Source organism: Hylobates moloch, unplaced genomic scaffold (assembly GCF_009828535.3).
Source record: "Hylobates moloch isolate HMO894 unplaced genomic scaffold, HMol_V3 SCAFFOLD_21, whole genome shotgun sequence".
NCBI lineage: Eukaryota > Metazoa > Chordata > Mammalia > Primates > Hylobatidae > Hylobates > Hylobates moloch.
Window position 1 is genome coordinate 40,681,124 of NW_026652296.1, and position 26,814 is coordinate 40,707,937.

A 26,814-nucleotide genomic window follows, 5' to 3' on the forward strand; every position below is an offset into this window, starting at 1 on the left:
CTTGGCCTTCCAAAGTGTTGGGATTACAGGCACCCAGCCTACTGGGAATTCGAATAGGCAAAGGGTAGGAGAAAGGGCAGTAGGGTAAAAAGTTTGTTCCAGTTTTTGCAAATGTGTTAGTATCATTTGTAGTTCCATTTCATTAATGTTAACCGATGTCATATGAAAATAGTAAAGCAGCAAGTAAATCTTTATATTTTTGTTTTAGAATAAAACTGATTTTACAGATTGTGGTTTTACATATATGAAGCACGTTTTCCTCCTGTGTTCATTCAATTCCTCCAATATTTATTTGACTAGCAGTATATAGAAAACATAAGAACACTGTAAAGCAGACACTAAAGATGTTTGGATTTAATAAGCATGAAATGTGACATAAAAGGATGGATTTCATGGAGATTTTACCTTTTCCTCAAATATCAAATCTTTTAATGTTCGACTTGACTTTTATGTGTTCTTGAGCTTTTCGGATATTTAATTTACTGAGTGATTTGCTTTTGAATACAGTCAGCTCTCAGCAAACCAACTTCTGAATGAAGGCCAGATATTCCCTCTCTCACCATGGTCTTTTTGTATTTGTTCTTTAGGAAAGGAAAACTGATTATAATGTCTGTCCAGGCAAATAATCTGAATGTGAATCTGATACACAGCAGAAAGAAGGAAAGGCTAAACATATAAAGCATTTCAAAATAAAATTATTTGTGGATTGCCCATTGTCCTGTCATGAGAATGACTGACTGAAAGTTGGCTGTATTTAGAGACTACAATTAAATACTATACTTTATACTGACTTCCTTTAAAGTTTAAAATGCCCTCCTTTAAATGTTTAAAGAGAGCCCAGAAAAGTAATAATAATAAAGTGAAAGGTCCTATTGTTCTTCTGACATAATTATTACTTTATCTCTCCTGGAAGCTAAGCGAAGCCAGTCTATCAGCAACTGTGTCCACCTTTCTGAGGCTTTGCCTGCCACTAAAAGCGTCCCGCTCCTCCTTCACACCGTGAGCGCTCTCTTACCTGGTCTCTCTTACTCTTCTTGCTCTCACAGGCTGTCAGGTACTGTAATACTGTCTCATGTGTCCGTCACTGTTCCTGGGCTTCTCCTGCTTGCCTCTGGGCGTTGCTTCCTTTGTTAATATCCCCACATCACACACGTGCCTGACCATTACACTAGTGTTAAATTGCAATGAATACTAGTAATTGCTCTTGTGTAGTTAGATACTTAATGGCAATTAGATAGTCAAGAAAAATTTCTGTAAACTTTGGTCTTGGCAATAACAATTAAGGAGTATAGAAGGGTTTTTCAGTCCATAGCTATTTAATAGGGGGAAATGTGATGCCTGCCTTAGTGTGTCTTCTATACAGTGCCCATAGAAAGTAAGGGGATTTTCATAAAAGTTTTGAGCATGTCAGTATTAGAATGCTTGCTATGCCTTCCAGAAAATGAATAAACTAGAAAAATGTATGTAGGCGGGATCTACTTGGAGTTAATAAATCATATACGTGAAGTAATGAACAGTTACGTGGATTCATACTGACTATTGAAATTTGAGTGAAAAAAGACCAGTGCCAAAAAGCAGTAATTTCCAAAACAAAGAAACGTTGTTCCTGTACTTCAGCCAATTAAAATGGAATTTAGCCATGTGTGATTTACACACAGTACCTTTTTTATTAAGACATCATAGCACCAAAAGTCATTTTTGGCCTAGTTACTTCAACAGAAGGATTTACCTGTCTCTATATTGGATAATTAGGCCTATGTCTATTTATTTTTCGGTGATTCTAGGACGAACTGAATCTTCTTCCTTAAAAGAGAAAGATCATTTTCATGATCCTTTTTATTTTCAGAAATTTGGCACTGTAGATTAGTATTTTTTGTTGTTGTTGTTTTTGATTTTTTGGAGACAATCTCTTTCTGTCGCTCAGGCTGGAGTGCAGTGGCATGATCTCGGCTTACTGCAACCTCTGCTTCCCAGGTTCAAGCAGTTCTCCTGCCTCAGCCTCCCAAGTAGCTGGGACTACAGGTGTGTGCCACCACAACTGGCTAATTTTTGTATTTTTAGTAGAGATGAGGTTTCACCATGTTGGCCAGGCAGGTCTTAAACTCCTGACTTCGTGACTCACCTGCCTCAGCCTCCCAAAGATTAGTATTTTTTTTTTTTTTAACATTGGAGATAACCTAATTGTGGCTTTCTGTAGTACTAAATTATGTCATACTGTGTTTTAGCAAAGCAAAATGAAAGCTTACGTTCTCTGATGGCTATGTAAATACCATATTACTTTATAGAATTTAAGGGAAGAAGTTTTACCAAGAGTGATGACTATAATGTTTCTTAGAAAACTTTTTCTCCAGTAACTATTAAAAGTGAAAAACAGTAAGAATGGTACATGGGAAAATGGTCACTAGTCAATTAAATTACTGTTGAGTTTTAACTGCCCAATTATTTGGTTTTCAAAAAAAGCTATTGTTTAGAGATGATTAATAAAGTATTTAAAATGATTTTACCCCCGTTTGGCTAATACAAACCCCAAAAGAATTTTTTTCATGGTGAAAAGTTTTCTTATGTCACAGTCCATTTTTTTTCTATATTTTGTTTCTCTTAAGTTTTTCACTAGTTTGTCCAGAACATGTTCCCACAAGAAATCTCTTCCTATTAGTAATTTAATTTTGGAAGCTTTTGTTCTCATTCAATATTACATTTTATTTTACTAAGACTCTTGGTTCCTGTATATATGTATACAGTTCCAGCTGAAGTTAAATGTGATTTAGAGCAGTGGTTCTCAATTGGGGACAATTTCAACAATGCCTGGAGACATTTTTAATTGTCACAAGTGGGACAGTGCTAGTGTCAGCTTGTGGGTGGAAGTCAGGGATGCTGCTGAATAGTCTGCAATGCATAGGACAGCTCCCAAACAAAGAATTGTCTGGCCCAAAATACCAGCAGTGCCGAGGCTGAGAAATCCTGTCAGAATGAAGTCAAGTGGCCTGGGCTCAGTCTGCAGTTTTCCTGCCTTTGCCATCTTTGTTCTTGATTTTGTAGCACAAAGGGTGAAAGAACTTCAGAGTATAGTGACTTTGAGAACAACCTGCCATTCCAACTATGATAGTGAGCTTCTTAGCCTGATGCCATTGGTTCTTTACTACTTAAAATGATGCCATTGTCCTTTATGACTGTCCTATCAAGAGACTGACCCAAGAGCAGATTGTATATTCTCCACTGGTTGGCACATTAGAGTATTGAATTTGCCCTCCAATTTAAATCCAAGTGTGTGGGCATACCCCACCAACCTACTGCTAGATAATATGACACTTAATTTTACTTTCTGGCTACAAGTTCCTTACCCCATCAATGATTGCTAATTTTGTTTACATTTAAGTTAACATGATTGCTAATTTTGTTTACATTTAACTTTTTTTGTTTTTGTTTCTAATCTATGTAATCTAGAAACCTGCCAAAATTGTTTTAATAATATAAGCAATAGACAATTACTTACTTTTAGCTACGATTGTATCTTTTTCTGATCTTTTGGGACTGTATTTGGCGGCAGCAGCAGAATTTTGGGTGGGTTGTTTGTATTCTGGGGAGGAAGAAGTGACATCTGTATTTTGGAGTCACAACCACCTGTTTCCATTAATATGAATAGCTACATAAAGAAACACGGTTGGGGAGGTAGGACTGGCACTTTTTGTGATTTTCTTTTATTTATTTTGTTCCCTTGGTGAGAACAGTTCTTTCCAGCTATTCTACAGCTTTTTGTGTTTTTTTGTTTGTTTGTTTTGTTTTTTTTTGAGATGGAATCTTGCTTTGTACCTCAGGCCCACTGCAACCTCTGCCTCCCAGGTCCTGGTTCAAGCAATTCTCCTGCTTCAGCCTCCCGAGTAGCTGGGATTACAGGCATGCCATGCACAGCTAAGTTTTTGTTTTAGTAGAGATAGGATTTCACCATGTTGACCAGGCTGATCTTGAACTCCTGACCTCGTGATCTACCCACCTCAGCCTCCCAAAGTGCTGGAATTACAGGTGTGAGCCACCACGTCCAGTCTGTTCTCAATTTTAACTGCTTTTTAGGTTAAAACATTTATCAATCTGTAGCACTTAACAGGCCACACGGATAGTAGATTTTATTTTTCTTTTAGGAATATCGTAATAGTAGTAATGAGAGGATCAACAATCTCCCCTTATTCTAAAAAAACATATTGGAATGGTATGGCAAACCTTGCCTCGCTGCTTCTGCATCTGGTTTGTGTGCCTCTAGGAAGTGCTTTTTTGTCAGGACCTGGTCCGATTTACCCTTGGGAAGTTTGATCTTGTGGGAAACCTCAAGATGCTGAGTTGATATGCATTTCCTGTGCTTTTTAGGGGATCAGATTGGTATCATGCAAGATGTTTTAAAAATTAGGAAATTATACTATTTATTTTGCTTATGCAACCTTGTATAAGGGATAAATGGAACTCAGAATTTTGGTTATTGAAGAATGAACCTCACTCCACTTACTAAATGTAAGACTGATTAAGGAAGACTTAAAAAGTGAGTGAAATTGTTGTGAAAAATAGAGATCTGGAAAAAAAATAGAAGTTACTGAAGAGCTTACACACTTAATTTGATCACACTGCCTTTTCTCAATGGAAAAAAATGAAATTAAGTAATCCTTATTTGATCGTTTTCAGGTGTTTTGAATGGAGCTTTAGAAAGTAATAGTTTAGGCTGGGCGCAGTGGCTCACTTTGTAATCCCAGCACTTTGGGAGGCCAAGGCGGGTGGATCACGAGGTCAGGAGATCGAGACCACCCTGGCTAACACGGTGAAACCCCATCTTTACTTAAAATATAAAAAACTAGCCGGTTGTGTGCCTGTAGTCCCAGCTACTTGGGAGGCTGAGGCAGGAGAATGCCACGAACTTGGGAGGCGGAGCTTGCAGTGAGCCAAGATCACGCCACTGCGCTCCAGCCTGGGTGACAGAGCGAGACTCCATCTCAAAAAAAAAAGAAAGTAATAGTTTAGTAATGGTATTGTGTAACTTACACTGTCAAGAGATGAGAAAGTTAGTGCTTTTAAAATCTGGGTAGTTGGGACTAGCTAGGCTTTAGAGAGAGTACATTATTTGGTGAATCTAAGATAGAATTTAGCTCTTTGAAGTGATTTAAACAAATTGTGTGATACTCAAAATAGAAGATGCGATAGATCTAGCATGTATTATGTAATTTTAATGTAACTGATATAATTCTTTCTCTATTTTAAATATCAGATAATCCTGTCTTTTGGTATTTGCATATCACTGTTAAAATGATTTTCATTTGTTATGAAAGAGCAACTGCTAACAGCTAACCCCATAGAATGCGAGCAGCTTTAACATAAATTGCTCTTTCTTAAATAAAATGCCAGCAGAGGGAGCCCAAGAACTATTTAAAAAGGAAAAATAGTATAAAGAAATTGTTTCTGTCATTCATGTATTCATTTATACAAAACATGTATTTAATGTAAAGTATGAGAAAATCCCAATAAATACACTGTTACAAATCGGGAAATTGGGTTTAAATTGTGGGATAAGGAGAATTGAAAATTCTCGTTGTTTCATACCATCTCAACTGATAGTCAACTACAGGAGTAGGTAGCTCAGGGCCCCTACAACACAACAGCACACTTAAGCATCATGGCTCTCCCCTTCCTTCCCACTGAATCACGAGTGCTCCCGCCCTGCTACTGACCGCTATTCCTAAAGGCTTGGACTTTCTCCATCTGATAAATCTCTCCTGACAGTTTTATAAAAACAAAGCCTTAAAAGCTGCATTAGGCCAGGCTGTTGGGAAGGCAGACCAGCTGGTGGTGGCAGGCTCTTCGTCCGTCTGCTGTGTTGAGGACCAGTGGGGACACTAATTTGGAAGCAATGGTGCTGTGGCTATATTGCATCCCACCAGATGGCGATGTTCTTTATCTTTAGGAAGATGCTGCCAGTGTTGGCTCAGCTCTTATTTGCTCCTGCTCATAGCCCAGAAACCAAAATCTATCCGTTTTTGGCATCGGGCTTCAAAGACTAACTCTTCCCACTATCCATAAAAAATGGCATTTGCCAATTATATTTTAGAAAGTTAGGAAGCTCTTGGGCTCCCCCTTCTGATACTGGGTTAACCAGTAGATTCATTAACAAATATAAACTGTTCCCAGAAGGTTTCAACATCTTGCATAATTAGAATAAACAATTAGAGAAGACAGCCGGAAGGGCTGGCCCTATGGTGTTATTTGGCTTCTGTTGCTGAAGGCTGAAGAGACTAGAAATAGATCTGTGAGAAGGACATAGTCTATACTTTGGGATGTGTAGGTAGATTAAAAATGTGCACATATGCTTTGTGTTTCTCTGTAGAAAAATGAACAGTTCTTGGCTGTTCAAAAGAAGAAGAAGGCAAAGACAACCTGGGAAACATGAGGCTTTAACGTAGCTGTCTTTTCTTGCTATCTTGGCCTATCTTTGCTTGTACTTCAAACACAGTTTCCCACCAGCATCTGAAGTTAGACTATGGGCTGGGCACCATGGCCCACACCTGCAATCCCAGCACTTTGGAAGGCTGAGGTGGGCGGACTGCTTGAGACCAGCCTAGGCCACATGGCAAAACCCCATCTCTGTGAAAAGACAAAAATTTTTTGGGTATAGTGGCGTGCACCAGAACTCCTAGGTACTCAGGAGGGTGAGGTGTGAGAATCAGTTGAACCAGGGAGGTTGAGTGTGCAGTGAGCTGTGATCACTCCACTGCACTCCAACCTGGCAACAGAGCAAAAAAAAAAAGGTAAATTGATAAATTTTTGTAAGTGAAGGATCACACAAATTTCATAGTTTTGAGGTCTTGTAACCATATCAGCATACTGATACTGCATTTTCATTTGGATAGAAAAAACAGCAACCTTTTGCTGAAATCCTCTGTATTAAATTTAGAATCTTCCAACATACTTCTTGCTTAAGGTGAGCCATCAGTTTGCCTTATGACTCAGATTAAAGGATTATACAGAGGGTGGCCCACTGGCAGTGAGTTTCCATTTCAGGTGACAAACCAGGTGATCCAGCCAGTTAAGATAATACAGGCTGAGTTTTGATCATCCTCTTCTTAGTAGTAGTAATGAGCAAATTAAAATTTTTGGAAAATATTCTAGTTATGTGGATGTAAAGTTTTATGACTACGTCAGTGAGTGTGGAATCCAGTGAGTAACAGAGCAATGGGGCTTGCGTGCAGGGCCAGGGAGCAGGTCCTGTAGGGGATATTCCCAGGGCAGCATGGCAAGGAGGGATGAGGGAGCAGGTGTGAGTTTAGCATAGGGGAGTGAACAACAGGAAGAAGAGAGTAGCAGGTGCCAACTGGGTTAGTACTACTGGAGACTAAAGTGAGCTAGAGTACCTTGCAAGGGGATCAGTATGTCCCGTGAGATCAAGGAAAGCCTGTGTTCACCCTGACTAGGATGTTTGATGACTCTCTAACAAGAGAGGGCTTTGGTGGGTTTTAAGAGGAGTGGCACGCCAGATCTTTATTTTAGAGGGACCATGGAGAGGATAAATACGAAGGTGGTAAGAAGTGGGGGACAGTGATTAGTGATTAGTTTGCAGGCTGTTAAAACAACCTACGTAAAAGGTGGTGCAACCCTGAAGCTGTGACTCTAGAAAGAGAGGGTGGGGTGATAATTCCAGTGTCTTGGGTGGTCTTTAGAGATTAAAGTGTACTGTGCAGTTTAGAAATGAGCTGGAGGGAACTCATTCTATAGGGGAATATAGCTTGTAATAATACTGAGATTATCCTGTGGTCCCTACCCAGCCATGGTTTTCTATTTTATGTCTCATATATTGTTTTTCTACAAATACCTGTGGATCATTCCGTACTTTAGAGAATAATTCGACATTGCATTTGATGAAATAAGCCATTACATAACTATAGCATTTTGTTTTTTGAACAATTGGGCACTTACCTGTTAAAAAGGAATAATGCAGTAGAAATTCCCACGTTTCCTTTCATCTTCCTTTAGGGTGTGTGTGTGTGTGTGTGTGTGTGTGTGTGTGTGTGTATGGTTTTCTGTTCTTCTCAAATGTACATTACCCATTCTGTGCATCTCCTGGATCTCTCTTTCCTTGGCATGCCTGGCCCTGAAATTTCAAATGACTTTTACAGTTCTTAATCTTTTATTGTGGCTTTTTTCCTTTACTTTGATTGAAAATAAAAGGCTTTATAGAACTTAAGTGGAAAATGTACTCTTGGAGTAGAATATTAGGGGTTAGCAAGTGTAGGAAACTTGATGGTGTAAATGCAGATTATCTGACTATAAATTATTTGTGAAAAGCATTTGAAACTTTATTTTTTAAATTGGTTGTTTTAAGTGGTGAATGTGTTTTTTAAAATCTTGAACTGTAACCTTGCATGTTTTGTTAATGCTTACAGAAGTGGAGGAATGTCAACATTCAGAAAATGCACCTGCAGCCGGATCTGGCCATCTCACGGTGGGACAGCAGCAGCAGGTCCTTCGGAGCAGCAGCACCTCCGACATCCCCGAGCCGCTGTGCTCAGATTCTTCTCAGGGTACGTGATGTCTTCAGTGATTAATATTGAACTATAGATTCTGGCAGAGGAATAAAAGCTGCATGTAGTATTGCTTTGTACATGTATTCTAAATGTATTTATTTCAAGGGAATTACCTTTTTAATTTGATTAGAAGGATGTGACTTATGGCAATGAGATATTTGCACTATTTAAACATGTTATCTAAATTATTTTTATGTATCTATATGTAGATGTATACCCACTTTTTTAAAGATTAGCGTGTTTGAGGACGAGACAGGAGTCCAAGTGGCTGGAGTAGAAGGAAGACAGAGACTGTTACAACATGAAGTCAAGTAGGGCATCAAGTTAGGTATTATAGAAGGCAGGGAGGCAGGATGGGGGCAGGGACATAGGGAAAGGGCTGTGAGAAGAGCCGTTAAAGTTGAAAATGAGGATGGAAAGCTGACTAGACTTGTGAAAAAGTTTATTAGCAGCTTGCCGACTCTGCTGAGGTGGAAAATAATAACTTTTAATAGCATTAATCTACACGGTTTCACCAACAACTTGCAGCAGCAACAGGGTGTGGAAAGCAGGGAGACAGATGGTTTGACCTGTAAACAGTGAAGAATAGATTCTCAGTGTAAGAGTGTGTTTAAAGTGTGTCTAGTATCAGTGGAAATAGTTATTCTGTTTTGGTGTTATGAATTAGTTAAGAAATCAACCCTATTTATCAGCAAGTGATCTCATATCTTTTAATGTCAAAGTCATGCTAGTCTCATCAGAGGAGTAGGGAATTATTCTCTCTTAGAAATCCTCTGGAAGTAAGAAAATATGGTAAAAGTTTCAGAAAATGTATAATCTGAAAGATTTTTGAAAGGTTTTGTATAAGGTTTTTTATACATATTTGGTAGAAACTACCAGTTGCCTGGATTTTTCTTGTAGGAATGTCTTAAAATATCATTTATATTTTAACAAAATTTCAGTTATGGAGGAGGAATAAGTTCAAGAAATGTGTTGTACAGTATGGTGATGTAATTTGTAACAGTGTATTGCATTCTTGAAAATTGCTGAGAGAGTAGATTTTAAGTGTTCTCACCACAGAAAAGTATGTGATACATGTTAATTAGCTTAATTTAGCCATTGCGTAGTGTATACACACATTTCAAAACAACATGTTATACACATTACATTAATATAATTTTTGTATGTCGTTAAAAAATTTAAAGAGTTAAAATAAAATAGTTATAGGACAATTTAGATTTTCCTTTTCTTGTTCTGACTTTGATAAATTATGTTTTTCTAGAAAAAATTATTCATTTTTTTTCAAATTTATTGGCCCCAGATTATTCATAAAATCCTCTTATGATCAGCTTTGGTGTTTTCAGGCTTTGTGGTGATATTCCCTTTTTTATTACTAAAACTGGTTATTTGTGCTGTCGTCAATCTTTATTCTCAAGCAATACTGAGGCACCTTACTGCTCTCTTCTTCCTGTTGGTTCACCTGGCCAACACAGGCACCTTTTCTCTGAGATACCTACCCCAAGACCCCAGGAAGGGTTTTGTTGCCCTCCGCTGTGCGAACATAAATGCACTAAGTGAACCTGTTGGCCACAGTGAACAGTAATCAATCCACTCTCTTCAGAGCTCTCTGTGGGCCAGAGACCAGGTCTAAAGTGTGGGCTTGACCCATAGGCTGCTGTTTTGCCAGGCCCATGACTCCCATTTTTACATATCTTAGAATATTTAAATTTAATAGTTACCTATACATAAAATGATTTTCCTGTTCTACTATCTGAAACATTCCTTCTATTTCCGCTACCCCCCGCCCCACCATTTCTAGGTCAAAAGGCAGAAAACATACAGAATTTGAGTTCTTCAGAGCCTCAGCCTATTCAAGAGAATAAAGGACATGTGAAGAGAGAACATGAAGGAATAACAGTAAGATATTTTCAAGCCATTTCAGTTTGTCATTAAAAATAAACATTAATTAGTGCTCGGTAAGTAAATTTATTGGTGGCAGTGATAATTAAAATTTTTTTTTCCATTTAGACAGTTTATAGGCCCAAATGATGTTGAGATCTTTTAAGATTTTGCTTGCTTTCTATGTAAAATTACAGTCACATTACAAAAATAAGAAAAAAATTAACACGAAAATGGAGTTCACCACCTGGTCTGTGTATGGCACTGTATATTTTTAAGCAGTTACCTTTGCCTGTTAAACTTACGTTTCAGATTCCCCATTCCTGACATCCGTTTAGGTAGCCTCTACCTGACATGAATTACTAGAATCAGTGAGTATTCACAAAGGTATTAGGTTTCTTAAAAAAAAAAAAAAAACATAAAATGGCATTTATTTAAATATATGTAAAGTATAAAGAAGAACATTAAAACATAAGCCCGTAACTCCTTCATGCAGATAACCCCTATTCATTTTTTTTTTTAAATGTAGCATATATTCTTAGAAAACTCAAACACCACAGAAAGATACAAAATAAAAAAGGGAGTGCCTCTCCTTGCTCCCCTCCCACTGGGCAATAACCCCATGTTATGTTTCTTTTTTCTTTATTTTTAAAAAGGGCATGTACCGGTTTACATTTGTATATTCTGTTTTCAGCAATGAAATAAATATCCAGAAACCCACCATCAGCTTCAGATCATTTTGGCTTCTACACTCCTTCCTTGTTCCCTCTCTCTGCTATCTCCCCTCAGAGAGGGGCCTTATCTTGGCTTTGTGTTCATCATCCCCTTGCTTTGCTCTGTAGTTTTGCTATATAAGTAAGTATCTCTACACAGGATATTCTTTAGTTGTCCTTACTTTGGAATTTTTAAATAAAGCATTGTTGCTTTGTTTACTCAGTTATGTATTTTTAAGATTTATTCACATTGTGCCATGTAGCAATAGTTCATCAAGTTTTCTATGATGTGGTATTCCACTATAAGTAGACCACAATTTATTTTTTCATTCTCTTGTTGGTTGACGTTTAGATTGTTTCCAGCTTTTTGTTTTTGTGAAAACTGTAGCCATGTACATTCTTGTATGTGTTTCAGTATCTGCATGTTTAATGTTTTCTCTATGATGGCTATCTAGGAACAGAATTAATGAGTTATAGAATAAAAGAATTTCTTTTCCAGATCACCCCTGTTCTCTAAAGTGGTTGCATCACTTATATTTTTGCCAGCATTGTGTAGAGCTCCCATTCATCTTCATTCTTGCCAACACTTTCTATTATCAGATTTTTTCATTTTTATTGGTCAACCGAGTGAAAATAAGATGTCTTATTTTGCATTTCTTAGACTATTAATAAGGTTAAAAATCTTCCCATATGTTTATTGGCCATTTTCATTTCATCTGTGAAATGCCTACTGATGTCCTTTGTTGTTTTTCTATTTTTTGTCTTTTTCTCTTTATTTATATTTACTAGCTCTTTGTATGGTCTGAATACTGATCCTATTTTGGTTATGTTTGTAGCAAATATCTTCTTCCAATATATGGTTTATATTTTTACCTTCTCTAGGGTATCTTTTGATGAACAGAAGTTCTTCATTTTGATATTCTCTGTTATCATTTTTATTGTTGAGGTTTTATGGAATTTTTTAAAAGTCTCAACTACACAGGAATAAAAATATTACATTTATAAATGTTTCAGGTTTGCTCTACAAATTTAAGTCTTTTATCTGTTTGGAATTGATTCCTGTTTGTGGAGTGAGGTAGGGATCCAATTTCATTTTTTTCCTGAATAGATAACTACTTGTGTCAGGTCCCATTTATTGAATTCATTTTTCTTTATTGATTTGAAATGCCACCTCTCTTTCATATATGCTATTTCTGAGATATGTAAGGCCTCCTTTTGGTGTTTCTTACCTTGATTCTTGGTTACTTTATCTTTCAGACAGTACAACATCTCAGTTACTATTGGTTTTCCCACCTCTTTCTCCCTTTTCCTTCCAATGGAAGTTATTTTTCCATAATCTTTTGTCTTTCATTGTTGCTGAGAAGTCTTCTATCCATCCGGTCCTGTCTAGTTATTGTTCCTTGCTGTTTTTGTTTGTTGTTTGTCCTTTTCCTTCCATTTCACTATAGTATATTTAGGTGCAGGAATCTTTTGGGTTCATATATTTGTTCTTTTTGGTATATGCTATGTGCCATGCATGTGTAAGTGCTTGTCTTCTGTCATTTCTGGAAAATTCTTGGTAACATTTCTGCATATATTGTCTCAATTTTTCCTCATTGGTACAGTGGTATCTCCATCTGTTACATGGGACACTGGGGTTTAAAAAAAAAGAACACAAATATTGCCTCTTTTATATTCTCTCTTTGCTTTCCTCCTGGAATTCTGGGTGGAAATATATTAGACTTTCCCATTCTGTCTTCCTCGTCTCTTAAATGTTTTTTATATTTTCCATTCTCATTGGCTCGGTGTTTCCTGGATAATTTTATCAGCTCTGTCTTTCATCAGTTCAGTAACTTTATCTTTACTCTGTTAATACTTCCATTGAATTTTTTAGTTTAGCAATTATGCTTTTTATTTCTGACAGTTCACGTTTATACTTTTCAAGCATATCTTGTAATTTCTAATAATATTTTGTTGCTTGCTTGTTTTTGTGATTCCAACTTTTATTCCTTTAAAATGTTTACAAATTGCAATTCTGAATTTTTTATCTGATTATCTGAAATCCTTGGGGGATCTAAATCCGATATTTGTTGTTTCTGAGATTCTTACACATGGTGATTTATTTTCTTTAGTGTCTGGTGATGTTTTATTATGGGTTCCTAGCTGGCTGATCTTAATCTGCAGAAAACATGGATTTCTAAATTGATGACATTTCAACAGCATGTTTGCATTTGTTTCTTGCACCACATGGGGAGTGCTACTTTAATCCTGGAGTCTTGGTCCTCTTGCCACTGGCAGTGGTACTATTGGATTTACCCTTGCAATGGCCACGTTTCACTGCCCTGGTTTCTGCTCACTTTTCAGGGTTGAAGGTAGATTTCGTGGAAGTTTCTTTTTCTTCTTGTGAGCCCCAAATTGCAACTAAAGTTTTATGTAGAATCTGGTTCTATGGCTGGGGAGTATTGTGTCTCTTGTATAGTTAGAAGTAGAAGAGTCTACGTTCTGTTTTTTAACTAAGAAAATATTCTGTGCATATTTCCTCTTAGCACATTAGATATATATCATTCTTCTTTAAGGCTGTGTAATAATTTTTTCATATAGTGTTAATTCTCTAAATCTTCTAAATACTTTATTCATGGCCTGCTTTTTATTAGCTTAATAATTACTCTTTCTTTAATTTTTTTTTCCAGTTTTGCCATGGTCAACATTTGTGGGGCATTCCTTTTTTTCTTTTAACTCTACATCTTGTTCCTCGCTTGAATCTAAGGTTCAAGACCAACTGGCAGCTGTGTCTTTTTAGAAGGTCTCCATTTCTTCTTATTTTTGTCCTTCTTCACCTGGCTACCCTGCATGGCCTGGTATAACCAGCATCTCTTCCTGTACATAGAACTTGCTGATTACCAACCAGTACTTCCTGCCTTGAATCCGCTCCTGTCTTCCCTCTACCACTTCATATGCGTTGCCATCTTGAACAGCTCTCCTATAAAGCTGAGCCAATTAAGGCAACAGTTTATTCCGCATACCCTTCAGAGACAGTTCATTTGCATATTTTGCTTATATACATTATAATTATTTTGTGTAATTTGTGTATGTTTTGTCTCTCCAAGCAAATTATAACTTTTTAGAGGATGCAGATTGCCTCCTGATTTTTTTTTAATCCTGTGAATTTAATACAAGGTTAAGCAATGCTCAGGAGAGTCTGTGGCACACTTAACTAGGAAGACACTGAATGGACCTTTAGATCTCTGGGTGGAGTTTGCACCTTCCCTACCAGCACACTTACCATTTGTGTGCATAACTTATGCCTTCTTAGAGCATTGTGTTCACAATATATGTGTGCTTGACCAGAAGAACAAATAGAACTTTAAAACAAATTTCTTGCATATAATTTAGCATTCCTTCTTAGATCACTTTAATTGGATGTAAGTTGACAAAGTAGAGGATATAAATTAAAGTTTCAGATCTTGAGTAACATAAAATTAAATATAGTAATTTGTGAAAACATATCCTTCAAATGGAAAACATCAATTTATTTAGCTATTATTATTTTTTCTTTTTCTTTAGAAATTTGGGCTAGAAACTTAAGTCTTCTAACAATGAAAACTTTCCTGTAGTAAATGCAATATTTCTTTTTTTCTGAAGATCTTAGTTCGAAGAAGCAGCAGCCCTGCTGAATTGGATTTGAAAGATGATTTGCAGCAGACACAAGGAAAATGTAGGGAAAGACAGAAGAGTAAGTTCCGGGAAATGTCTGTTCCTCCAACTACAGAGTTGATATGTTCTATTTTCCTTTTACATTTTATTATTATTATTAGAGGCACAGTCTCACTCTTTCGCCCAGGCTGGAGTGCTCTGGCACAATCATGGCTCACTGCAGCCTTAACCTCCCCGGGCTCAGGTGATCCTCCCACTCAAGCCTCCTGAGTAGCTGGGACTTACAGGCACACGTCAATGCGCTCGGCTAATTTTTCTATTTTTTATAGAGATGAGGTTTCGCCATGTTGCCCAGGCTGGTTTTGAACGACTGGGCTCAAGCCATCCTCCCACTTTTTACCTTCTAACTTGAGTAATAGCTTATCAATTTGAGAGAGATGGTTGTGAAATGGGACCTTCTTATTCCTGGAATCCCAGGATTGACAAAAGGTTCATCCATACATACAATAAAACAGTTCTACTCACCTGTACCTTGAGAGGCCTGTCTTTCTACCCCTGGGCCTTTCTCCAGGTGAGTGGTACATCAGAGGCTGATGGCATGAGTGAGCAGATAGACCAGAGAGAAAAATTATCTTCCCCAGAAAGTTCCCAGAGGCTAGAAGCAAAAAGTATCAGAAATACATTGAAGTCAATGGGATAAATACTTTGAAATGAAATGAGATTGGAATCCTGAGACATATTATCATGTACTGTAAAATACAGCCTTAGTACTCTGCTTTCCTGAAGTTAGGTGCCAGAGTAGCATAGTAAACACCTCCTCAAGTTCAGGACAGTTCTTGATAGGTGCAGAGGAGTTGTACCTTCACCCTGCTGGCTTAGAGCTCTTTAGGAGATGAAGTTTGGGACCTACCATTGGTCACCTGGTTACTGAGACAACTTTTAGTTCTTTGTGAGTAAACAGAGGACAGCAGATTAGAAACAGCAAGAGTAAGGGACTGTTAGGAGTAGATACAGAGAGCAGCCAGAAGGGTGAGCAGACAGAGATGTAGACGCACAAAGTTGTTATGAAGTAGACAGGAGACTTTGAGAAGCAGAACTGTCTTAAGTTCATTTTATGTCAGACTAAATAGTTCTGTAAATCTTCATAGCCCAGCCTTATTATACTATGATAGATTAGAACTTATTACTGTTTAAAGGGGAGAATTTCTATTCTAGAAAATTTGTTGTATTGGGACACTGTATCCCCAAATGACCCTGAATGAGTCACCCTAGGTCTACGTCTACCTGTCAGGCTTGGGGCATACAGCATCTTTAGACTCTTCTACCCGGTAGAGTAAACTTGCATTTGTGGTGGATCAGTTATTATCTTCTTCCTCCACCCACCCTCATTTTGTAAGTCCCAGCACACTTTAGGACTTGGTGTAGTTTGGGTATGGGGGTACTGAGTGAAGACACGTTGAAGAGTGCCACTTGAATGAAACATAGTGGTGCTCACAATGGCTATTAATATCCTTATTTGGAAGATTCATTTTCCTGACCAAGAGCCCCACATGGGCACTTTTTGAGCTCCTCTCAAGTTCTGCAGGTTCTGCCAAAGAATCTGAATGATTCCTGCTGTGTTTGCTGTTTGTTTAGTTATTTTCGTATCAGTAATTGCGAACATTCTGATTTTCAGCTATTTTTTATCTTAAACTTTGGTTCTTCCATTGTACCAGGTGAAAGTACCAACAGTGACACAACTCTGGGCTGTACCAATGAAGCAGAGCTGTCCATGGGCCCATGGCAGACCTGTGAGGAAGACCCAGAGCTGAATACTCCCACAGATGTTGTGGCTGATGCTGATGCCCGTCATTGGTTACAACTGAGTCCCACCGATGCTTCGAATTTAACAGGTAAATTGCATTTTGAAAAAGAGGCACTAATGCATACAGCTGGGAGATCAGTTGTGAATCATTGGAGTCTTGTATACAGAGGGTTCTGAAACAGTTGTAGGAGGAAGTGTGCCATGCTCCTGACCACTGTTCACCATATGAGGAAGTGATGGTATTCATGTCAAGCCTTTACCATCCCTGACTGAATTGTTCTATGCTAGAAAGAAGAGTGATTTTTCCAATTCATGTATGTTATAAATCCCGGATAAGTCAAAGAGTTTAGATAGCTTATTGATTAATTTTTTAAATTTTTAAATAAAGTATTTTGATACATAAAATGTAAGTTGTAACATATACAGTATGTAAGTTACAGGGAACAGTAATGAAGTGAACACGAGTGAGTCTACTACCCAACTTAAGAACTAGCATGGCACCCAAGCCAGTGAGGTCTCCTAGAGGTCCTTCTCAAGTCCCTCCCCTTCTCCCATTATCCTGGGACCCTAGCCCAAATTTGTTTTTATACTGATTTCCTTGATTTCTTTATAGTTTTACCGTGTGTGTCAAGCAATATATCATTTAGTTTTGTTTCTAAACTTTAAAAAAATGACTTCATACTCTGTATTTTTTGCAACTTTTTAAACCTCAGATTGTTTGACTTCAGAGCCAAACTTTCTGGGTCAGCTTCCAGGCACCTCCGAGGAATTGCTGGGTGGCCTTGAGCTAGTTATTTAATCTCTGTCCTTTTATTTCTTTCCTTTAAATTTGGGATAATAGCCCCTACTTTATGAAGGTTGTTGGAAGAATAAATGAGTGAACATCTAAGTCAGGTGCGCAAATTATTGTGTGTGGTGCAGTCTGCAGTTTTAGCTACACACACACACACACACACACACGGAGGAGCCAGTCTGCAGTTTTAGCTACACACACACACACACACACACACACACACACACACACACACACACACACACACACACACACACACACACACACACACACACACACACACACACTGTGTGTGACACTGGGTAAGTGAACCTCAAAGGCTAAGTTCCCTCACCTGTTTGACCAGGCTGATGAGAACGGGGAGACCATGGAGGAGCTGGGTTTGGTTTTGCTTTGTTTTGTGGAGTGTCAGGAGAGACTCGTGCTCTGAGGAATCAGTGCGGGAAAGGCTGACCAGAGCCAAGACTTTTATGGAGGCACATTCATGTTCACACACAGATATCTTGTATGAAAACAACCACCACAAAGTAGTAACATGTTAAGAGTGTTATTAAAATGCCAAAAAATATTTAAAAATCATTAACATAAAGGCTAAAATTTGACCTTAAATGGATTTTTTTTTTTTAACCAAGCAAACTAGTTTTCACTGTGATATAAAATTTAACCAACGTCTGTGATATTTGGGAAATTCTTGATAGAATATCAGTAAAATTTCATAAAATTAACATACAAAGGTGCTATTCAGTAAAATTCTTTATAGACTAAATAATGATTTTGACTAATAATACTATATATTGATATGAGATTTAACATTTACAAAGAATTTTGAGGCATTCTCTTTGATTCTATATGGGAAGCAGGCCAAGTCTTATCAAGTCAGTTTTAGAGATGGGGAAATTGAGACCCAGAGAAATTGTTATCAAGCTGGAGTGTGAGTTCCAGAGATGAAACTGGCTTCCAGAATGTTTTGACTCAACGTGCAGTCCTATGTCTACTCCTTTACACTGTGTTCCTGTTAAAATTAAAATTACTGTAAAGCTCTTTCACCTACTTGAGAATCCTTACAGATTATCCAAAAGAAAGTCATCATTGTGATACTATAGGAGGCAAAACTGAAGCTTCAGTAGGTTGAACTTACTTAAACATGGACTAGTTTTAATTATTTTTATTGAAAGGGAAGAAAATTAGGTGATTACTTCTTTTGTATGTTCTTTGGAAAGATTAATTTTGATCCCATTTCAGGGTATGTATTGGACAGCTCAATTTAATAAACCTCTGTGAGGTAATTTTATATGATGCACTCCATGTCGTGATTAACTCCTCCAAATACTCAGTTCTTCTTTGAAATACTAATATAGAGAATCAGTACACGCAGTTCAATAGTTCACCTTCTCATCTGTGAAAAGGACAAACTGTAATGTGATAAGGCTTAAGGATTATCACAGTTCTGAATTTAACTTTCTGTTCTTAAGAGAACAATTTCTCTATATATGTTGAAAATAAAACTCAAATGAGCCTGATTTTTAGGACATGCAAAGAGAAACAATTTGATTATATCTTTGTTTCTTATTGAATAATCCTACCAGTTATCAAATGCTTAGAATAATAAACTGCCTCCAAAATCTTAAATTCCTTCATCACTGGCAAACTAACAGTTTACTTTTATATTTGCTTTCTCATTAAATCATGTTTGCTGAAAATAACAGCTAAATTTACTGTGCATTGTCTTAAAGTTTACCTGGGATTTGTTTTAATCAGATGTGGTAAGACATACAGACATGGAAGTGATTGTCATGGAGGAAGAAGTTTATACTCACGGATCCCTGGAAACAGGGGTCGTGCAGGGAAGTACCAGGAGGCAGAAGGAACAAAATGGGGCAACCGCTTTTAGTGTCATTTCTATGGAAATGGCAAGGCAAGGCAGGGTATGCAAATTTAGGATCGCTAATATGAATGACTTCAGTGGGCTCTGGAGCATACGGGCTGTTTCTAGTTTCCTGGTACCCTGTCCTGGCTTGACAGGGCAGGGGATATTGACTTAGTATGTGAGAACTAGAGAAAGGAGGTAGTTGGAGGGTCTGAACTTTGAATTGGTAGGTTTGCATGTGGAAGACATGCTGCCTGGTGAATAGACTTCTATCTCTAGGAATTAGCTAACCCTGGAAGTGGCAGTCCTTCCCTGATCAGCGAGGCCCTAATGCCAGAGCATTGAGAAGACAGAAAATAAGAAAATATAGTTAACACATGCAGACATTTAGTTCTGTTGGAATAGTCAGGGGAGGGGGACATTTATGAGTCTACAGCTAAGAATCAGTATTGTCATTTACCTCATCCCTTATTTAACAAGCTTATAGTCTAGAAATACTGATTTAGATGCTATGAGAAATAAAAAGATGAATAAGTCATAAGCCACTATAGTTTTTAAGAGCTTATAAAAAGGACAGAAGACACAACGTTTATCCTAATAGTCACAAATACTGTGATAAATTCTATGACATTTACTTAAAGTTGTAATCATAGAGGTAGACAAATAGGCGGATGGAACAGAAGATAAAATATAGAACTGAGTGCACACAGACATGGAATCATGATATGTGATATATGTGGCTTGTCAGGTCTGACAAGGAAACAATGTATTGCTCAACAAATTTCTGTGGGACTAGTACTTGGCCATATGGAAAAAAATGAAGTAGAATTCCTACCTCACGCCATGTCCAAAGTCAGTTTCAGGGGGATAAAACACATAAATGTGAAAAGGAAAATTTTAAAACTTTTGGAAGAAAACATCTTTTTTAAAAGGTTCTATGATTTTTTTTTTTAAATAGCTAACCATAAAAAAAGTGTCAGTAATTCAACCTCAGCAAAATGAAAACTGTATTACCAGAGAAACTTTTAAGAATTCTGTGGTTTAGCAGAACCACAAAGGGAAAAAGCCAGCTTTATTGCTCTTTCCTTTCCATGTTCTTGTTAGCTCAGTGATAACTTTTAAGGTAAGGTTTGGTGAGAAATGTTATCCAGCATCTTGGTTTAGTTGGGAGGTTCCAAGGTCTTTCGCTACTGGAATGCCAACTCCAGGAGGGGGAGGCCTGTTGTCTGCTATGTGCACAGCTGATTCTTGCTTTCGAGAATAGTGCAGGACAGGAGAGAAGCATTCAGTTACTTGAATCAGTGAACAAATACACTTTAAGCTGCAAGCTGTTGTTTTATATAGCTGAAAAGAACAGTTAAATTTTAATTTTTTAGAAATAATATATAAGACAATTTCAAAATCTCTTTTATTTAGTGTGTCTATCACAGTCTTGCATCCAAATGTTACAGAAATTTTTTTTACCACTTCTGCTTTTAATTATAGCTGTGAATATGAATTACATCTCCTGTTACCTGCCACTAAAATTGTTTTTCCAAGAATGCTTTGTCAGCATTCTCTGTCACCACCTATATTTTTGGCATTTTCACCAGACTTTGATGTGTTTCGAAGTCATAAAATATTAGAAAGAAAAATAATAATGAAGCTACTGGGGCATTGGTAGCTCACCTTCTAAAATCTTTGCAGTGAGCAGTGGACATCCTTGAAAAGGAGAGGAAGAAGGAGAGGAGAGCCAGGCTGCGCTGGTGGGAGCAGGATGCCATCTTGCTGCTTCTCCACTTGATCATTGACATCCAGGCCAGGCCTGAATTTTCTGGCTCTAGAATTAAGTTGTTTCACTCAGGCCTTTGAGTTTGTTTTTTATGTTTATTTTTCAAATCAAAAGGAAATTTTTTTCAGAGACCGAGGCTACATTTCTTTAACACTGTGCCAAGCTTATATAAAATTGCAGCCATATGAAATCACCATTTGGCCATAAATGCTTATTTTGCCAACTACCAAGACTTATTTTGTGGCTGAAATCCTTTCTATATTTGCGAAGTTCTAAACTTTTAGATCTCTTTGTAAAAATTATTTGGAGAAAGATGATACAATTATGCTTGTAAGAGTTTTCACTTTAGTAAAAAAATTTTAAACACCCGTATAGCATTAAGTAGTAATAAAACAAAAAGATAGTAGGCCAGCATACTAGGCTGCTAATGAAAAATAAAATAAAATAAATATTGGGTATTTTTAGGGTGAACATGAAATTTTCTGAAGTGTCTTAAATTCCCATTTTTAATGAAGTACTCCTTCACTGAGGAACCTTCTACATGTAAAATGTCAGCATCTGTTCTGTCACTTATGCCACCAGCAGAGTAATTTTGGGCAAAACATTTCAACTCATTAACATTTTTGTTCATAGTAATACTGAGGAAACTCATACAGGCATCTCAGAAACTCCTAAAGAGGTCAGCATACCTTGATAATTTTATGGAGGATGTTGCCTAGGATTTTATCATTGAGGCATGAATTTTTCTGAGTGTAAAGCAGCATTGAAGCAGATTTTCTATGTGGGATTCTTTCCTAAGTAAGGACATATTCGTTGGCAGGTTGAAAAGAGGTGCAGGTGATGATGAGGTACCTGTCTACACGTACTTGGAGTGGTTACTCAAGCAAAGCTCCAGTGTGATTGGGATGCTGGGGACCAATCTCTGTTTTGGATAGCTGCAGTTTTGGAGTGAAGGTTTAACCAGCGATGAAACAAAGCTGCAAATTATCTAATCCCCTTACTTTTTTTTTCTCCTCAAGGGATTGAAAAATGCCATGACATACTTTATGAGAAAAATAGATGCCATGTTATGCTTGTTGTTCACTTGGGGGCTCATGTTGATTCATAAGCATTTATTGATGCTTCAGCATACCTTCTCAGACTAACAGATGCCTGATATTGTACTTACTTTGCAGAATTAGGATGATGAGTCTCTCTTCCAAGGTTTTATAAAAGTCAGAGAACCCAGAAGGCCCATAATTAGGTTTTTTGCGCTCTGCCTTTCAGGCACAGTGGAGGAATTCCAGTTTGGATGATATTTGCACATTTTAATGTGTCTCCTGAGTTGAGTAAATGACACTCTTGTGGGAACTACAGGTATGTTTTCCTCTAAGAAGGAACAGTGCTTCTGTGTTTGGGAAGGCCTTTCCATGACACCATGTGCCATCATTATTACATCTTTTTTTGTGTGTGTCTTGGGATCTTTCCATCACTAATTTAATAAGCATAGCTTACTTTAGTGAGCAGCCATTTTTGGACCGGCCCTGGCTCCTTTTCAGATTCATTTTTTTCTTGCCTGTTGTTGCCCTTGTCATTCCTCTACTTGAGTTCCTCAGATCCAGAGATTGTGCTTCGGTTTCTTTGATTAGGCCTTAAAAATGCCAACAACATATACACTCAAGATGACACTCAGTGGGGATTGATAATCGCTTAGAAATCTGTCTGGCTTTATTTGTATGGGGTGAAGAAGAGAACTTTGGGAATAATTATGTTAATAAATTAACACAATGTGTTCTATTCAAAAATTAGGAAAAGAATAACAATATACATGTTAATAAAAAAGGAACTAATAAAGCTGAGAGCATACATGCATGTACTAGAAAACAAATAATAGAAGACAGTTAAAAATTGTTCTTTAAAAACACTAATAAAAATAGACAAACAGGCAAGATTGGTCAAGAAAAACATGTTGGAGGTGAAAAGGGAACAACTACAAAACCAATATAAATTTTAAAAATAATACAGCATGCTATTCAAATAGATCTATAAAAATAAAGGATAATTTCTAGCTTTACCAAACCTTCACGTAAAAGAGAAACTTTATCTTTTTCACCCATTCCGTAGAAAGAGAAAGAAATTCACTTCTGTTATCTATCTTATGTTACCTTGATAACAAACCACACAAGGTCAATATGAAAAAAAATAACTAGAGACCATCTCACTTATAAACATATAAGCAAAAAATTCTAAATAAAGCATTAACAAATGAGATTGAAGAATATTGGAAAAATATCATATATCAGGGCTAAGGGAAGTTCATTCCAGGAATGCAAAAGAAAAGCGTATGAGAAAGATATCCAATAGATCCCAATTGAGGAACAGTCTGTAAAGCCAGTACTCCTTAAAACCATGAAGGTCATCAAAAACAAAGTTTTAAGAAAACTCACAGTCAAAAGGAGGCTATGGAGACTGACAGCTATTTGTTGTGTGATATCCTGGATGAGATCCTGGAAGAGAAAAAAGAATTACATAAAAACTAAGGAAATCTCAGTGAAGTGTAGACTTTATAATAATCTTTTAGTATTGGTTTGTTGTAATAAATAATCCATTCAAATATAAGATGTTAATAGTGGAGAAATTAGATATGGAGTATATGGGAACTCTATATTATTGTCACAATTTTTTATGAATCCAAAATTGTTCTTAAAAAATAAATTTTATTTTGAAATAATTCAGGAAAAAATTACCAAATATAAATGCATTAAAGCCAACAACAAAAATTATAAAATAAGTGGCTTTTCAAAGTAAACAAGAGAAATGAGTAACAAAGACATTACAAATTATAATAATGCATATTATTAAAGACAGTAGAGTGAACAAACACAAATAGCCCCACTTATTCTCCAAACCCTACCTAAGCCACATTGAAAGGATTTATATTAAATAAGACATAAATCCACAAGGACAAAGATGGCAGGAGAAAGACAGTAGCAACCAACTTATTGAAGTTGTAGAACAGGTGGCCTGTGGTAAATTAATTGGCAGACCTGAGAATATTAAATCCTGTGTCAGTAGTAGGGAAAGCCATGAAACAACTTGACTTATATTAATGTGGGTTCTCTAAAAGGGTTAGAAAATTTCCCATACCGGGTAGCTACAGAAATAGGAGGTGATGATGGGGCTAAAAACAGGAAGACTGTAAGTCTGTTTAAGAACTAGTTAGAGCTCTGTTGCCATGGGCCACTGCTTTTTCACCCTAGAAAATGGTGAAAGTAAATTAGGGGGGTTCTGGCTTGGAGTCACCAACACATCTGAGTGCAGAGATGCTGTCTTGAAAACAGAGGGATTAAAGGAGAGTTTTCATACTCTTTGAGCAGGAGAGAGTCTTTTGAATTCCAGAAAAAAAAAAAAAATCTCAACATACATGTATCTGAGGTTCTTCAGGAATACAGTGAAACTGACCAAAGACCATGCCTGCTTATGGTCTCTGCTTCAATTCAGTCCTGAGCATGTAGAGCTGTCAAATATGTTGTTGGAGAAATGAGTTTAAACTTGAGGAAAGAGATCCAGGCCAGAAATGGGCATGTAGAGCTGTGAGTATATGGATGGCATTCAAATATGTATGGCAGTAAGTCTGTATGAGATTAAAAGGGGCATGAGAGAAGACAAAAGCTCCAGGGCCCTTCAGTGTCCACAGTCTGTGAGAGGAAGAAGCACCAGCAAAAGAAGAAGACCAGGTGAGAGTCACATCTGGGGGTCAAATGGTTGAAGCATTTCAGAAAGGAGACATGATTACTTGAATCAAATGCTGCTGAGGACTGGACATTGAGCACTGCATTAAATAACATGAAAGTCTTTGGTGGCCTACTCAAGCACCATGCCAGTGGAGAAGAGGGATAGAACACATGGGGGCTGAGGCTATGACACATGAGAACAGAGACTGAACTTTGTGCAAAGGCTACAGGTTGGAGATGTGGAATCCAGAATTTTATAACTGAGCTGCAGGAGATTAGAGGAATGTGCTTGGTCATGGAAGCAAATAGAGACAGAATTGTCTAAAAAGGGCCTGAGGAAGAAGCGTTAAATGCTGCAATGAAGTCAAAAGGATGAAGAGTGAGAAAATACAATGTGCAGTTAAAATGCTTGCCTCTGTTGATTATTACATACATACTATGAAATAAATTTTTTTGTCATAATACATCATTCTTTAAGTGGTGCGTGTCTGTCTTTGGCTGCTTTTCCGTTTACTCTAAAAATCCAAAGGCTCATTTTAGAAAGCTAGAGACTTACTCAAATCAGTCTTCTAGCCTTTACTCATCCTAAAGCAACAGGTATCCAAAGAACAAAATTCTATAACTTAATTGATAAAATTAGATATACATGTAAATCATTAAATTCTTGATTAACTATTTGTTTTCAATGCACGGTTTCATATTTCATAATTAAATATATATTACAAAGACATTCTATGCCTTGAACTTGTTAGCACACTCCTATCTCACAGTCTTTGCTCTAGCTCTTCTCCCTAACTGACTTCCCCACAGAGTTGCACAGCCCATTTGCACATCGTCTTCAAGTTCGAGTCACATATCACCGCATGCTTAAAATCTTTAGTCATTGGAGAACTGCAAACGAAAACCTCAGTGAGATACTGCTCCATGCCTATGAGAATGGTTAAAATTTTAAAAACCAACAGTATCAAGTTCTAGCAAGGATGTAGAACAAGTGGAACTCTCTCATACTTTGCTTGCAGGAGTGCAAACTGTAACAGCACTTTGGACAACAGTTTGACAGTTTCTTTCTTCAGTTTAATGTTTATTAAGCATACGCTTATGACTGGACCCAGGAATCTCACTCCTAGATATTTACTTAAGAGAAATGTAAACATATGTTAATGCAAAAGCTTGCACATGAATGTTTATGGCAACTGTATTCATAATTGCCAAAAACAGGAACAAATCTAAATATCTACAGGTGAATGGATAAACTGTGACACATCTATAAAATAGAATATTAATCAGCGATAAGAAGAGACAACTGATACCCATAACTGTACAGATGAATCTCAAATGCATTTTACTGAGTGAAAGAAACCAGACAGAAAGGCTACAAACTGTAGGATTTCATTCATGTGACATTCTGGAAAAGGCAAAACTATAGGAACAGAAAACAAAGCAGTGGTTGCAAGAGGCTGAGAATAGAGGAAGGGGACCAATTATGAAGGAGCACTTTTTGGAGTGATTTGATCCTCCATATTTCAATTATGGTGGCAGTTTATGGCAATAGTTGCATGAGCGTATACATTCCTTAAAACTCCTTAAACCTGTCCAGTCTACAGCTCCCAGTGTGAGCGATGCAGAAGACAGGTGATTTCTGCATTTCCAGCTGAGGTACTGGGTTCATCTCACTGGGGAGTGCCAGACAGTGGGTGCAGGACAGTGGGTGCAGCGCACTGTGTGTGAGCTGAAGCAGGGCAAGGCATTGCCTCACCCAGGAAGTGCAAAGGGTCAGGGAATTCCCTTTCCTAGTCAAAGAAAGGAGTGACAGACGGCACCTGGAAAATCGGGTCACTCCCACCCTAATACTGCGCTTTTCCAACTGGCTTAACAAACGGCACACCAGGAGATTATATCCTGCACCTGGCTCGGAGGGTCCTACGCCCATGGAGTCTTGCTCATTGCTAGCACAGCAGTCTGAGATCAAACTGCAAGGTGGCAGCAAGGCTGGGGGAGGGCGCCCGCCACTGCCGAGCCTTGAGTAGGTAAACAAAGCGGCCAGGAAGCTCTAACTGGGTGGAGCCCAACACAGCTCAAAGAGGCCGGCC

At 37.5% G+C, this 26,814-nt stretch overlaps 1 protein-coding gene across 3 annotated transcripts in view; it reads left to right on the forward strand.

Annotated features, from left to right (window-relative positions):
• RALGAPA2 (Ral GTPase activating protein catalytic subunit alpha 2) overlaps window positions 1-26,814 on the forward strand; it is a 340,962-nt gene that overhangs the window by 115,273 nt on the left and 198,875 nt on the right. For all 3 annotated transcript variants that reach the window (XM_058432702.1, XM_032142466.2, XM_058432703.1), the window contains exons 17-21: window positions 914-1,054; window positions 8,412-8,549; window positions 10,351-10,448; window positions 14,765-14,855; window positions 16,492-16,668. In XM_058432702.1, the coding sequence (XP_058288685.1) occupies window positions 914-1,054; window positions 8,412-8,549; window positions 10,351-10,448; window positions 14,765-14,855; window positions 16,492-16,668 (645 nt within the window). The remainder of the gene's footprint in view (window positions 1-913; window positions 1,055-8,411; window positions 8,550-10,350; window positions 10,449-14,764; window positions 14,856-16,491; window positions 16,669-26,814) is intronic.